The 15,667-nt window shown below is 44.0% G+C and overlaps 1 protein-coding gene across 1 annotated transcript in view; it reads left to right on the forward strand.

Annotated features, from left to right (window-relative positions):
• The window catches only part of Abhd6 (abhydrolase domain containing 6, acylglycerol lipase), a 48,321-nt gene that overhangs the window by 9,912 nt on the left and 22,742 nt on the right, over positions 1 to 15,667 (forward strand). The window contains exon 2 of the mRNA XM_034498547.1: positions 9,142 to 9,294. Coding sequence (XP_034354438.1) covers positions 9,176 to 9,294 — 119 coding nt within the window. The 5' untranslated portion in view covers positions 9,142 to 9,175. The remainder of the gene's footprint in view (positions 1 to 9,141; positions 9,295 to 15,667) is intronic.

Here is a 15,667-nt window from a genome sequence, read left to right on the forward strand (position 1 = left end):
ATTATCTCCAGAACTACTCTATGTACATGAAAGGCATATTGTGTGTGTTTTCTCTTATTGTCTTTCCAATGCAGAAGTCTTATTTTACCTACTGTCTGTTTTTTTTTTTTTTTTTTGCCTGACTGCCAATCTACCTGTCTGCCTGCCTGCCTGCCTGTCTGTCTGTCTGTCTGTCTATCTGTCTATCTTAGACTGAGTCTTGCTATATAGCTCAAACTAGACTTGAACTCCCAAATCTTCCTACTTGAGCTTTCTGAGTGATGGAATTATGGGTGTGTATCACTATGCCTGGCTGCTATACTTTGTTTTCTTTCTTTCTTTTTTAAATTAACTGTGTGCCTTATTGGTCACTACCCATTGGGACAAAATAAACTGCTCCATTATTTTAAAATGTATTTATTTGTATGTGTATGAGAATTTTGTCTGTCTGTATGTATGTGAACCATGTATGTACCTGCTGTCTGTGGAGGGACAGCAGAGGGTATCAGATCCAATGGAACTTGAGCTACAGCTTCAGTCCCCATGTGGGTGCTAGGAACTGAACCCAGGCCCTCTGCAAAGCAGCCAGTGCTATTAAGCACCAAGCATCTCTCCAGCCCCAAATAAATATAATTCTTAAAAGAAAAAAAAAAGACAAGTTGTCAGTAAGTACCACTGCTGGCTTGGAAATCACTGTGTAGATCAGGCTGGCTTCTAACAGATCCACCTGCCTCTGCTTCCTAGGCAGTGGGATTAAAGTCATGCACCATGATGCCTAGTTGTGTTCCTCTTTATTTTATTTTAATATTCAATAATTTTATTTTAACTTGTATTTAATGGCTCTGTGTAATCTAAAAAAATTTTAAAGCTATGTCAGCACTTACTTACCAGAACCCATGTAAGTGGGCATTTTGGTTCCGTCTAGTCTTGAGTTACAGTATGTTGTGATAAATAACTTTGGGGAGAGAGAGAGAGAGAGAGAGAGAGAGAGAGAGAGAGAGAGAGAGAGAGAGAATGAGAATGAATAAGGGTGAGTTCCTTAAAGAAAAAGGGCGTTGTTAGGTCAAGGGAAGGTACATTTTACATTCCCAGGTTCTGATGAATTGCTACCCCATGGAGTTTGTTGATGGGTATGTAAGCTGGTAAAGGATTTGAGAGGATCCGTGACTACATAGCTTCACCACATGGCCTATGATGCATTTTTACTGAATGAAAGTGGTTTTGCTGACGACAGATGAGAGCCTCAACCCAAGGACTTAGTTTACTTGTGTCTTATTGTAAAGGAGGCTAAGCATCTTCTCAGGGGTTTAAGAGCTGTTTCTGTTTCTTCCCTGGAGAGTTCTCCAGGTCACTTACTTACTTTCCTATTGGTTCAAGGCCTGCCGGAGCTTTTCATGCTCTAAGGAAGTTGTCTGCTTCAAGATGCCTGTTGGCAGATTTTTGACCTTGTTTATGTGCTCTCTCTCTCTCTCTGCAAGTGGACTTTAAAAAGTGATTTTATGCAGTCAACCCACCGTAATACTGATATAGTATTTTAGCGTGTTTTGTTATACACGGGAGGTGTATGTGTCTTAGAATGGCCTGCTACATGGGAGACGTTTTCAGAGTTATTGTAATTTCTTTTAGACTTTCCTGGTTTGTTTCTCATGTTTAGTACTAACTTGCCTGGCACACTTCCGGGTCCTGTGGCCTAACTTTCCCTCCCATCTCCTCACATTTTGCTGTGGAGCTTCTGCCAGCCCCCTTTGTTCCTCTTAAGTCCTGTTTATGAGCATTTAGGCCTCTGTTCTAGCCACTCCTGTAGCAGGATTGCCTCCTTCACCTATGGTTATCTCTCTCTGTTTCATTCATTTTAGAATGTAGCATTTGGGTGAGCCCTAGTCCAGATGAAGACGGACAACTCTCTATCTTTATGGGAGGTTATTCATTAAGCTTTATGCCCCATGTCTTCCTGGTCCCTTCTGTGCCTCTTCATGCTGGTGGTCAATCCCTGTGCCTGACCTGTCACCACTTTCACCTTAGACCCATTTAGCCCTCCCAGGCCTTAGCAGTTATCTTGATGCCCTGCCCTCTGTGCACTTTTACCTAGTTGGGGAGGTGGCCTGAGCTACAGGTGAACTATGAAGTGAGAGGCAGGATATGTGCATTTTCCGTGTACAGAGAGAGCTCTCCGCTCTACCACAGCCGGATCCGGCTGGCTGCCAACACATCCAAACATATTATATTCCTTATGATGCTTTAATGCTTTGTTATTTTACTTCGTGTGATCCCAAAAATTCATTCTCAGCTTCTGCCAGAGCCAGCAACGTTGGGAAAGAGTCTGTTCCTTGACTAGTACGTGTGAATTTTTAATATATTGGAGTATCTAAACAGGAGCGGCCTTTTCAAGGCTGGGCTCTCCAACCTGTGTGAGCCACCAGTACTAAGTGACTAAGTACTTGGGGGAATGGTGTCCAGAACTCCAGGATATAGTCTAAAAGCCCCTACAGTTGCCAAAGACCATCCAGGATCTCTGCTATAAAGCGTGTCTAGAAGGCAAGGCCACAGGGAATGACAGTATTCTACTGGGGAATGTGTCACTGGAACCAGTCCTAGAGGCAGGGAGGAGTTTATCAGTTAGCTAGAACAGGGGGAACAAAGCAGGAAGCAGTGTGGGCAGGCATGGGTCTGGTTTGTTGGGGTACAAATGGACATGGGTTGAGTCAGTAGTCGGAGGTTGAGTTAGGACCCTATGGGGTGGCTCTTGTTTTATCTGGTGGGCGTTAGACTGCACAGCTGTATCTTTGCCACGAACTGAGTTGAGTCTTCCAGGAGCTGGTGTTGGAAGGAAGCCTGATGATAAGAGCATCAGGAGGAGGAGGGCCTGGTTCCAGTGTACAGCCAAGGGAGCAGGTCTGACTTGGACAGTTCTGCATCTGATATGGATTGCTTCCTATCAGTGTTCCCACTAAATACTGGACCAAACTGGCCTGTTCGGTTGCTTGTAAGGGCCTTCTGAGTGTGACTCCCAATGCTGTGTGCTCCTGTGTGGGTGTGACTCCCAATGCTGTGTGTTCCTGTGTGGGTGTGACTCCCAATGCTGTGTGTTCCTGTGTGGGTATGACTCCCAATGCTGTGTGTTCCTGTGTGGGTGTGCCTATCTACTTGTGGCTATTATTTGAAAAATAGTTATTGTAATTGAGAAGTAAACTTTGGATTTTACTAAATTAGTAAATTATTTAAATTTATGGTACTGAACATTGAACATAGGAATTCATGCATGCTAAACGAACACTTTGCCACAGAGCTGTATCCCCAGAAGTTATTTAAACTTCGATGGCTGGTTTCCATAGACTTGGACAAGGTGGCCTGAGTGCTAGTGTCTTTTCACCATTATGTTTCTGATGTGTTAAACAAATAAGAATGAGGGGTATGTGGGCATTGAGGAAGCTGGATGGATGGGGGCAGGGCTGTCAGCAGAAGCTGGTAAGTCAGGAGAAACAAGAAGAGCTATATTGGAGGCATATCTTAGTGTCGTGGGGTAGTCAGTCATTCAGGCATTGGGAGAATCTAGAAGAAAATCCTGTCAAGTATGTTGACATGTATAATTTTCTGTAAGAGAGAGTGGTAGAGAACGGCCATGAGGGGAGAATCAGGAGTGTATTATGGGAGAGATAGAGGAACACAGAAAGCCTCCAGGATTATCCAGGAGAAATTGAAGAGAGCATTGAGGTGCAGCCAGGGACGTTCAGCCATGGCTCACTCTAACAGCGAGACTGTTGGAGCTACAAACTCCAGAGTAGGAATGAGCTCAGCCAGAGTTGAGGAGACAAGATGGCTGCAGAGAAGGTGAAGGAGAGCAGCCCAGGGCTGTCCTGGCCGTAGCTCTTCAGCGATACTTTCAAGAATCAGTTTCTCTTTTCAGGAACTGGTTCAGGAGTCTGTGGAGATGCGGTATCAGTGATCAGTGGGGACTCTGCACTCGGATTTTAAGAACACAGTGTTTTTCTTTTCCTATGTTCTTTTCTTTATAGTGGTTTAACTGTAACGGTCTCCCCACAGGGGGAGTCGAATCTGTTCTACCACGAGCCATGTCCCCAGGTCCAACAAAACAAAACCCACCACATTTATTTTGAGAGAAGATCTTGCTAAGTTGCCCAGGCTGCCCTGGAACTTACTATTTAGTCTAGGAAGTCCTTCAACAAATGATCCTCTAGCCTTGCCTCCCAAGGAGCTGGGATTACAGGTCTGTGCCATGAGGTCGAGCTAAAAGCTGTATTCTTTAGGGCTAGAGAGATGGCTCAGCACTTAAGAGCACTGAATTACTCTTGCAGAAGACTGGGGTTCAGTTCCCAGTGCCCTCATGGTGGCTCATGACCATCTATCTATAACTCCAGTTCCAGGGGATCGACACCCCTCCCTTCTGGCCTTACTAAACACTGCATCCTTGCGGTACATAGACATACATGCAGGCAAAACACCCATATACACAAAATAAAAATAACAGGTCCCCTTACCCCCTGCTTTTTGAGACAGGGTTTCTCTGTAGCCCTGGCTATCCTGGAACTCACTCTGTAGACCAGAGGCAGAGATCCATCTGCCTCTTCCTCTTAAGTGTTGAGATTGAAGGAGTATGCCACCACCACTTAGCGTAGTACTAACAGTGTTTTTCTAGTGGTAAACTTTATGGGGAGAAAGTTTATGGGGAGTTACCTTGCATAACTACAGAGATATGGCAGCACTGAGTAGTTTTAAAAACACACCAGCAGGAATAAGGAGTGAACAAGATTGTAAAGTGCGTTAGCACGTGTGGAAGCAGCTCTACAGAAGTACAGTGGGTATCTGGGAGATGGCTGGACTGGGAGTTTCATGCATAATTGAGACCCAATACATGTGCACTCCAGAAAGCACTGCGTGGGAGAGGCAGGGATGTGGAGTAGAAAGATCTGCAGGGTTGAGTGAGAGCTGGAGGCACGCTGCTAACCAACCAGGTGTCCATGATAGGCATGTTTCCCCACTTCATCGTGGTATGAGAGAGAGCGTGGGAAGAGAGATGTTAATCAGTGCATGGGGTTGACACAGGGAAGTTTAGACTGCGTGGAGACTGTTCTTTTAGGTCTTCGGCTGTGCTTGTTACCATAGTATAACTGGCCACAGTTACTGTCTTTTGTAAAAGACATCTTTTCCAGACATTGTCTTTTATAGACAGACCAAGACTTTAGTTTGTCAGATTTGATGGACTCCAGGCAGATGTCAGGGTATCCAGCCTTTTTGACACTATTACTAGAAATGTGTGGGCTGTAGCTTAGAATATTCTGGGACTTGTGGAGCAGGTTGGACATGCCCAGAAGGCAGGAGTTAGTGAAAGTGTTTCTATATTCTGTTTACTCTTACATGTTGCATTATAGCCTGAAGTGTGTCGTTGCTCAAGATCCTTAGCATTCAAAGTCGGGGACATTAGCATCCTGAAATGCCATGCCTGATTTCTAATCCCAGACTACACTTGACTTCCCTCATGCAGGATTTATCTGGATCTCCTGCCCGCTGGATTTCCTGTCTGACCTCTATCCAGTTCCTCTCCATTCTTGTTTATAATGATAAAGACCCTGAACATACAGCTTGTGTGTTAACGTGTGGCAGCAGAGGCTGAGTGTAGGCTCTATTCTGGGGCATGGCACTGTGTGACTCTCCGTGCTGATGACAAGAGTGGCCAACTCTTCTTCCTCCTCCCCACTCTATTTTGTTCTTTTTTTTTTTTTTTTTTTTTTTTTTTTTTTGTACAGAGAATAAATCCCCAATTAGCTGATTACATTGAAAGTCAAACAAACCCCCCCCCCCAAAAAAAAAGCATATATCGAAGCAGAGCCATAAGCACGTCCTGCCCTGCGCACTGAGAATGATTACCTCCCTGCACTCTGCGCCGCGGTGCTTCTGGGGCCCTGCTTTATTCCACAGATTAGTAAAAAGACTAGCAAACAACAAACATTATCGGGTATCAAGAGCCTGTCAGATGCCACTTAAATGCTTCTGGGGAACTGTAAAAGGACATGAGATTTATGGGAGAACCAGCTAGGTCCTATTCTTTGATTGTCTGGCATAACTCTAGAAATGTTAAATCACCAGATTAGGGAGGGGCAAACAAGGTGAGGAGGGTGGAGTCTCAGAGCAGCTGTGTAGAAGGGGGGGGGGAGCGGGAATGCCCCGACGTCCAGTGCCCCTCCGTCCCATGACTTCAGCCTTAGGTCCAGCGTCCCTCCATTCCGAGACTGCACCCTTCCATGCAGCAGCTTGCATACCATGACCTCAGAGCCGCACACCACCCGGTTAGCATCTTCCTTTGTTTCTTGCAGCACCAGGGATCAAACCCCAGGACTGCACGTGGTAGACAAACACATTGCTATCAACCGATATCCCTGACTCTACTGTTTTTTTTTTTCCTTAAATTATTATCTTTTTTCTTAAATTTATTCTTTAAGATACATCCCTAGAATAATTTAAAAGTATCATTAAGAGCCAAGGAATGAGTCAGTGGGTAAAGGTCCTTTACTGCTACACGTGATTATGGAAACTTGACCTCCCGAACCCACACAGTGGAAAGAGAGAACCGACGTCCGCATGTATGTTGTGGCATGCCCCTGCCTCATGACACACTCACATGCTGCACACACACAGTCTGTAAAATAAGTGATAGGCAGACTGGAGTTCAGCAGTTCAGGCATTGGCTGCTCTGCCAAAAGACCCAGGTTCTATTACCAGTGCCCACATGGCAGTTCATAACTGTCTGTAACTCCAAGATCTGACACCCCCCCCCCACACACACACACATACAGGCAAAACACCAATGCACATAAAAACAAACCATTGTTAAAAAAAAAGACAGTCACCTACACACACATATACACTGTTAAAATAAATGATGGGGACAGTGTTACTGGCTAACTAAATACTTCCAGGAGTTCCGGGTGCAGAGATCTGTTTAACTTGCCATCCTCAGAGCTGCTCTCTGGCCTTGACAGAGCTTGACTGGCTGAGATAAGTTGCTTAGTGAGTGTTAGCATTACCCAAAGCTGTGTGCCACTGAAGCCTGATGTAAGCCACCTAGCAGTGTCCTGTGTAAGGGGCCATAGTCTGGAAAGTTCCAGGTAACACCTTGATTTGTGGTGATTGGTAGTCCTTGTTCTTGAGGTTTTGTCTTTTCTGTCTTTAGTGTACCTCCAGGCCCAAGAAAGCCTTTTAATAAGCATCAGCAGGGTAGAGGAGCTACCTCCCGAAAGAAATCTAGGCATCCTCTGTAGGTAAAGGCTATTGCAGAGCTGGGAAATATTATCTGTTCTTTGTCTAAATCAGTGGTTCTCAACCCTCCTAATGCTGCGACCCTTTAATACAGTTCCTCATGTGGTGGTGACCCCAACCATAAAATTATATTGTTGATACTTTATAACTGTAATTTTGCTACTGTTAGGGATCATAATATAAACATCTGATATGCAGGATATCTGATATGTGACCCCTGTGAAAGGGGTTGCAACCCACAGGTTGAGAACCACTGGAAAACATGGCAATCCGAAAGTATAGCTTACTCAGTTAGGGCCTAGCTTTGTTTGACCTTGTCAAGGAGAGTGTGTGGGCTCTCTGGGGAAGCCTAAACTTTGTTGATCCAGTCACACAAGAGTTCCTTCTTCTCCGAAGATGGATCCTGGTAAAATTTCTCTCAAGTGTGGTAATCCACAGCAGACAGCAGCAGAGGGAAATTTTTTTTCCTCTATGTTCGCTTACCATCTCCAGTGTCAGAACGCGTGATGAACATAACCTTGGGCATCAAATGTTCTAATTTCTAGACTGAAGGGACATTGTGTAATTAACTTCCCAGCTCAGGAGTCTGAATCACAGTGGCTCTTGGCACGTTCTAAGGGCATCCTGTGATATGGGAGAGTTATCTTAAAGCTAAGTTCTGGTTGCCATCAGTTCACGTGAGACCCACAACCTGCAGCCTGCAGATTTAGACACATCTGTTCTGAGCTACAAGTCTTTCCCCAGCTCCTGTACCTTGAATTCAATAGGGAACTCCTCCAAGGGGGTTTGTAATTACTTATTTTCCAGGGAAAATTTCAGTTTCTTGTAGCATTGTAGGGAATGATTTTTCTTCCCTAAAATATGTTACACAGGATTAATCCCATCTTGTAACCTTGCTTTTCTTTAGTCTGTTTGTACTTTGTGTTTGCCTTGTGCTGTTCTAGGTACTAAGAAAGAACATATTCTTACCCAGGCAGGCCAGTGATTGAAGCATGCTGGGAAAACTGCTTCTGGTGACTAAGCTACTAAGAGGGCAGTTGCATGAGTAGACCAGGGTTATGTCCTCTATGATGCAGTGCTTCATCTGTGAAATGGGTATAACTCCTCTCCTGTTTGGTTATATTTTAAATTTTATTTTAAGTACAGTGGTGTTTTGCCTGCATGTGTATATGTGTGTACGTCCATGCCTGGTGCCTGAGGAAGGTAGAAGACAGCATCAGATCCTCTGGAACCAGAGTTACAGATGGTTGTAAGCCCGATTGTGGGTACTGAGAGCCCAAGCCAGCAAGTGCCACTAACCACTGAGACACCTCTCCAGCCCTTCCAGGCCTACCAGGGCCACATAATGAGTTTCAAGACAGCCTAGGTTACCTAGTGAGACCAGTCTCAATCAGTTAATAAGAATAAAAGATTTCAAATCTATAGAAAACTTGAAGGGATAATACATCCTAATTATGTTTTTATATACATTACTTTCTCCTAGACTTTTAGAAATAGTAAATACCAGTCTATACAGCACCCAGCCGCCACCACCCCTCCCCACTTCCACCCCCCCCCAACTCCCGCCATACACATGCACACACCTCAAAGCCTGAGCCGGCTTATAGGCATGCTATCTTACATTGTCCACAGCTAGTTTGGTTGAATGCTCAAGAACAGGGCTAGCACTGTGTGTACTACTACTGTGTGGTACCCATTGGGTGCTCGATGTCTCCAGTCATTCTGCTGTGTACCCTGGAGCGTTGATTTTTTTTCCTTTTTGAAAGGTCCTCCTAAGTCTGCCTGGTCATGTCGTCTCCCTGCTAAGGTTTGTTTTTCAGGCACCTGTCTCCTTTCTAATTCTTCCTCTTTTCTTCTGGGATGGTTTCAATAGTCTCGCCCTCTCTTCAGACGCTGCAGGTGTCAACAGGCCTCAAGGAACAGGATGGATCTCGATGTGGTTAACATGTTTGTGATTGCCGGTGGGACCCTGGCCATTCCAATCCTGGCATTCGTCGCTTCTTTCCTCCTGTGGCCTTCAGCGCTGATAAGAATCTATTATTGGTAAGTCAGCTGGATGATTGAGGTTTGTAAAGTGTAACAGTATTGCCATCCCCACTTTGTCCTGCATATTGTTGCATGTCATCTTGTCATGAGATATTTTAAACAAACGATGAAGGGCACCACATCTTATTTAGAAATCATTTTAATGGTTTTTTTTTTTAAATAATAATTTTATGTGTATGGGTGTTTGCTTGTGAGTGTGTCTGTGCCAAGTGTACGCCTGCCACTCACAGAAGCCAGAAAAGGGTATTGGGTGCCCTGAAATTGCAATTATAGATATTTATAAGCTGCCATGTTCAGAGTCCTCTGAGATAGCAGTGAGTGCTGCTAACCACTGAGCCATCTCTCCAGCTTCTCTTTTTAAGTTTTGAATATGTTCTTGAATTGGCAACTGCTTCAAAGCAGATAGACTATTTCGAGTTTCTGACAGCATGTTTGCCCTGAGGGTCACTCAGACTCCCAGGGCTCTATGGAAGGCTTTGCATTCCTACCCACCAGGTGCAGTGATGTCACTGAGATATGAATCAGAAGCACTGGGACCCCTCTGTGGCAAGAGCACATATGGCAGACTGTTTTCAAAATGCATTCTGGAACTGTTGGGCGTTTTACTCTCTTGTTTGGGTTTTGGCACAGGGTCTCAGTATGTAGCTGTGGGTAACCTTGAATTCTATATAGAACATTCTGGCCTCAAACTCAAGAGATCTGCCTGCCTCTGCCTTGGAAGAGCTGGGATTGAAGGCATGCCCCACTACAGTTATTTGGAAATGAGATCTCATAGCCCAGGCTTGCCTCAAACTTACTGTGAAGAGGAGTCTGATCTCTCTCCTCTTCCAGATCATGGGATTACAGGAATGTCCCAGAACACCCAGACTTGCTCTTGAATTATTGTGGTGAGAGAGACAAATAAAACTTCTGAATGACTGCCATTCAGACACGTCTTACCACCCTCATTCCTGCCCTGTCTCAGGACCATCTGTACTTTTCTTCCATATTTTCTTTAAGAGCATAAATCTATGCTTTGATTGTCTTTTTTAAATTATTTATTTATTTATTATTATGGGGAGGTTTTTTGGAAGCTTTTATTTTTTTGTAGAGGTCAGAGGACAGTTTGTGGAGTTGTGAGTTCTACTGTTACGTTTGGAAATGGTGTCTCATTGTAGCCCCAGCGGGTCTAGAACTTCCTGTGTGGCTGAGCATGATTTTGAACTCAGGACCCTCCTGTTTCTGCTGCCCAAGTGCTGGGATTACAGGAATGAATCACCACACCTGGCTTTTAAATCAATTTATTTAAAAAAGTGATATAAACACCTTTACTGAAACATGGAAAACTTGCCATGAAAACTAACTATGTAAAAAAGTGAAAATCAACATAGTTGCCTGTAGCTAGCTTTACTACTTTGTGGATTCTTCTTTTCCCACCCTTTTCCCACAGTTTTATCCCCTATCACTAGATAGGAGAGAAAGAAGGATAGAGAGAGGAGAGAGGAGAGAGGAGAGAGGAGAGAGAGAGAGAGAGAGAGAGAGAGAGAGAGAGAGAGGAACTGAATCTAATTTTTTCCTTTTGTTTTTTTTCTTTGAGCACAACTGCTAACAAATCACAACCAAGCCCCACTAAATGACCACCAACCACCAACCCCACCTACCTAGGTTCTAGCATTTATATATCCTCTGAAAAATTCCCAGAATTTCAAAAGTCACACAATTGCAGAAACTATCTGCAGCTGGCGACACCCTGCCTCTGCTAGAGCATGAGGCAAAGCGTAGTCAGCTGCTCTGGACAATCTGAAACAGCTCCATTTCCCCACACCTGACATTAAAACATATTCTTATTCTTAAAACATTTCTGTGCTTTTAAGAGAAACCAAAATTCAGAATTCTCACTACAGGTACCTTAAATAGTCAAACTAAATTCTAGCCTAGCTGTTGGTGCCTATCAAAGGATCAAACCCACAGCCCCGTGCATGTGGGCAAGGCCTCTAGCACTGACCTGTATTCCTAGCTCTTAAAAAGTTAGCACTTGAAAAGACAGTGCTATGCTTTGTTGAGTTTTCTGTGCCACCGTCCATTTGTGAAATAAGTCCACCTTCCCCTGCTTCATGTTGAAATGAATATGAAATAGACCAGGTTCTTGTCCATACTGTAGTTAAGCCCCAGGAGATTTATCTGGGCAGTTAGAGGGAACCTCTCACATGGAGAAGGGCACCAGGAGGCGGATGCCCTCTATCTGCCCTCCTTTCTGGCTCCCTTTTGTCTCACTGGCTCGTGGAATTTTCCACCGGCTGCTCAGGCTTCAAGCCCTGGAAAGCAGCAAATAGGACAAAACGGTTTATGATCTTTCATTCTCTCTGCCTTTTCTGTGTGGGTGAAGCTGTAACCCCTTGAGAGGGTCACCTACGACCCACCTCTGCATTGACAAATTAGACCTCTAGCTGCCTAAATGCCACCATTTTTGCTGCATCACCAAGACTCCTGAGTGGTCCTGGACATAGAGAGGTCAGAGCCATGTCTCCACCTCACGACCCTGCCAAGGCCTATGCACCTCCACACACAGATGCCACCATTGTTAAACGAATGAGCTTGAAACAGAGAATGCAGTTTGCATATGTGAACTATAACATAGATATGGCTGCATGCTTATGTGTGATTTCACCCAATGGGTGAGAACCAGTCTCTGTGCATGTTAAGTTTCCTACCCCCAAGTTCCCTGGACTCTCAAAGAACACATTTTCAGAATCAGGATATCAGAGTAGTTTTAATACATATTTTTTGTTTTTCAAAGGAGGGAAAAAAACCTTCTCAGCAAGTATTTTACTGTTTTACCAAGTTCTGGTTGAGATAAAATTCACCATATGAAAGTGTATACAGTTGATGAGTGGTTATGTTGTGTTTGTAGTTTTGTACTGTCGTGACTACTACATCATTCTAGATCTTTTCCATCTCCCCAAAGTTCACACTAAGTAAATGTGTGTCCTCCTGCCTCAGCCTTCCCAGTGCTGGGATTACAGGCTTGTCCCACCAAGTTTCATGTGCACTGTCTTGGGTGTCAGTTCTTGTTTTGTTATTATGGTAGAATGATTTTTTCATTGTACCTGCTAGGTTTTAAGAGGGTTTGCACGTTCCAAGCTCCCGTTGAAGGTTCAATCCCATTGGAACAGTGTTAAAAAGGACCTGTAAGAGGGCATTAGATCATTTAGAGAGATCAGTGTTGTTCTGCTGAGATTGGAGCCATGGGACATGGGAGTTGGTTGTTGTAAGTCAAGGCAGCATCTCATACTTGTTTTTTTTAGTGTGTGGCCACTTGCCCTTTGGCTTTCTGTCATAAGTTGAAGCAGCAGAAAACCTCGACCAAAAGCCACACAGAAGTCACACCATAGCTGGGACTTCCCAGTTTCTAGAACTTCAGTTCTCAGCCTTTCTAATGCTACAGCCCTTTAATACCTTGTGGTGTGGTGACCCCAACCATAAAATTATTTTTGTTGCTACTTTATAACTGTAATTTGGCCTACTGTTACAAATCATAATGTAAATATCTGATATGCAGGAACTGTGATATGGAACCCCTGTGAAAGGGTCATTTGACCCCCAGGTAAAGAACCCACTGCTCTAGAACCATTAACCTGAATAAACCTCTTTTCTTTTCAAATTACCCAGTCTTCAAGTTTTTTGTTATAGAAGCAAAATAACAAAGACAGCGTGATTATACCATATTTTGATTATCCCTCAGCTGTTGACGAACATGGGTTGTTCCCATCTTCGGCTCTTCTTTCGTAACAGTGCTGCAGAGCAAACAGTTCAGCTTAATCAGCCAAAAATACCACCAAAAGTCAGAGACCCCATTGAGCAGAGCGTTAGCCCTTTGTTGGTGGTCTGTCTGACTGATTGGTATCTTAAAGCCTGACTGTGCCTGTCACCGAGCTCTAAACAGTAGCCAGCAACAGACACAGTGCTAGTTATTGTATGAACTCAGACTCCTAGGCCAAAAAGAAGATTCAGCTAGTTGAAGAGGGTGAAAATCCTGGAATACTTTTCGGATCACACCAGATGGCATGGTGACATGAGGGATTGAGATTTTAGTAACAGCTTCTGATGCCATCCCAGAGAGCTGTCAGAAATCCCGCAAGTAGCTTCCCCTGCTGCACTGAAATGCACAGCCTGTTTCCTCCTAATCTCCCCGCTGCAAGTGGCATTTGTCCAGTGCCGTCATAGGATGAACAGCTTTCCCACGCTGTTCCAAAGGCCTTTGTCTGCTTGGCTGCCTGTCTTGATCACCAGTGGAGTTGCCAACCTGGCTGGGCACTCAGGTGACTTTTCAACATTGTCACACAAATAGGAGCAACAGATGCTAGACGTCGCCCTGTAGCACACACATCCTGGCTGCCCTGCTGTTTGGGCAGAAGGGCTTGAAACCATTGGGCATCCTGGCACCATCTAGGATCTGCCCAGTTCAAGGATGAGAGACTGATGTCCTGTGTAGGCCACGGTAGTCTTCTTGGCAGCTCTCTCTGGGTCTGAGAATTCCTGGGGCATGGCCAACCCATTTGACAGTGTCATGGGCTCCTGCAGAAGTGCCAAATGTTTCCCCATGAATCAGCAGAGGGCACAGCTGTGGCACTGTGTTCATGCTGTGTGATGGACCCTGTTTCAGGTTGCCACTGCAGAGCAGAAATAACAAGACTGGTCTTACCATGGGAAAGACTGAGATTTTCTAAGTTTCCTATAGAAAGCTTGCTCATGAAATTGAAGTTAGCAACCATACCAAATCATTTGGTTATACAAATAAAATATATATAAAAAAAGAATGAGAATGAGAAATAAAGGTATAAATCCTGTTTGCAGATGACAGGATTGTGTACATAGGAAGGCTGGGAGAATTATAGGTAATTAAAAATAATAGGGAAGTTTGGGGTTCAGGTGGGAAGATGGTTCAGTTGGTTTAGTGCTTACCACATGAGAATAAGGACCTGAGTTCCAATCTCCAGCTCCTATGAGAAAATCTGGGTGAAGCAGCACGCATCTGTAATACTAGTGTTGGAGAAGCAGAGATGGGAAGACCCCTGGGGTTGCTAGCCACTATTCCAGCCAAATTGGTGAGAGTTGGATTTAGTGAGAGACTGTTTTTCTTGAAAAATACAGAGGAAAAGCAATTGAGAAAGACATCTGGTGTCAACCTCTGGTCTTCACAAGCACATACACACAAGTACATGCACCTACATACGTGTACACATGTGCATACACACACCAGAAGTGAATTTGGGTAAGTTGCTGAATACAAGATCAATAACAAGGGCTAGAGAGACAGCTCATTGGTTAAGAGCACTTGTTCTTGTAAAGCTTCTGCGTAAAGGTTCAATTCCCAGCACCCAGATGATGGCTCCCAACTATCCATAACAGCAGTTCTGGGAGATCCAACAGGCACACACATGGTGCACATATGTGCAAGCAAAATATTGATATATACAAAGTAAATATGTGAATCTTAAAAAAAAAAATCAATAACCAAAATCAATGGCATGCCTACGTACAGAGGTAAATTAAAATAAAAAAAGTTAAGTGTTACTACTTACTTTAGTGCCAATAACTCTTAAACACCCGATAATAAATCTAAAGAATAATATGGGAGCTAAGAAGATGGCTCAGTGGATAAAGGTCCTTGCCACACAAGGCTGATGAAACTGAGTTGGATCCCTGGAAACCAGAATGGAAGCAGAAAACTGATGCCTGAAAGTTGTCCTCTGGCCTTTATATTCTCATGCTAGCACATGCGCACACAAATAATAACAATAATAAATTTAAAATATAAATATTAAAGGTAATACTCCCCTTAATTCCTTTTAAAAAAAAAAGAACATCCTACATAGAAATATAAAAAGTATTCATGAGAGGCACTTATGATACCTCATTTGATAAGATATACCGCATTTGTGGGCTGAAAGATTTTCTTTTTGTAGAGATGTCTTATTTTTGTACAGTGGCCCCTAAATTAAGTGGCCAATTAAATCCCAATAGGTGTTCTAACAAGATTTGATGAGCAATGAGCTGGTTAGGTTTTGGTCAACTTGACATAGACTAGGTCATCCATGAAGAGGAAACTTCAGCTGAGAAAGTGCCTCCGTTAAATTGGTATTTTCTTGACTAATGATTGGTGTGGGAAGGTTCTGTACACTGTGGGTGGTGGCCCTGGGTTATATAAACAAAGCAGACCGAACAGGCCGGTAAGCAACTGTCCTTCATGGCTGCTGCTTTAGTTCATGTCTCCGGATGCCAGCCCTGGGTTCTTGCCTTGGCTTCCCTCGATGGATGATGACCCAGGCTATGTAAGACAGATAAACCCTCTCCTTTCCAAGTTGCTCTTGGTCATGGAGCTCTACCACAG

This window comes from Arvicanthis niloticus, chromosome 3 (assembly GCF_011762505.2).
Source record: "Arvicanthis niloticus isolate mArvNil1 chromosome 3, mArvNil1.pat.X, whole genome shotgun sequence".
NCBI classification, from domain to species: Eukaryota; Metazoa; Chordata; class Mammalia; order Rodentia; family Muridae; genus Arvicanthis; species Arvicanthis niloticus.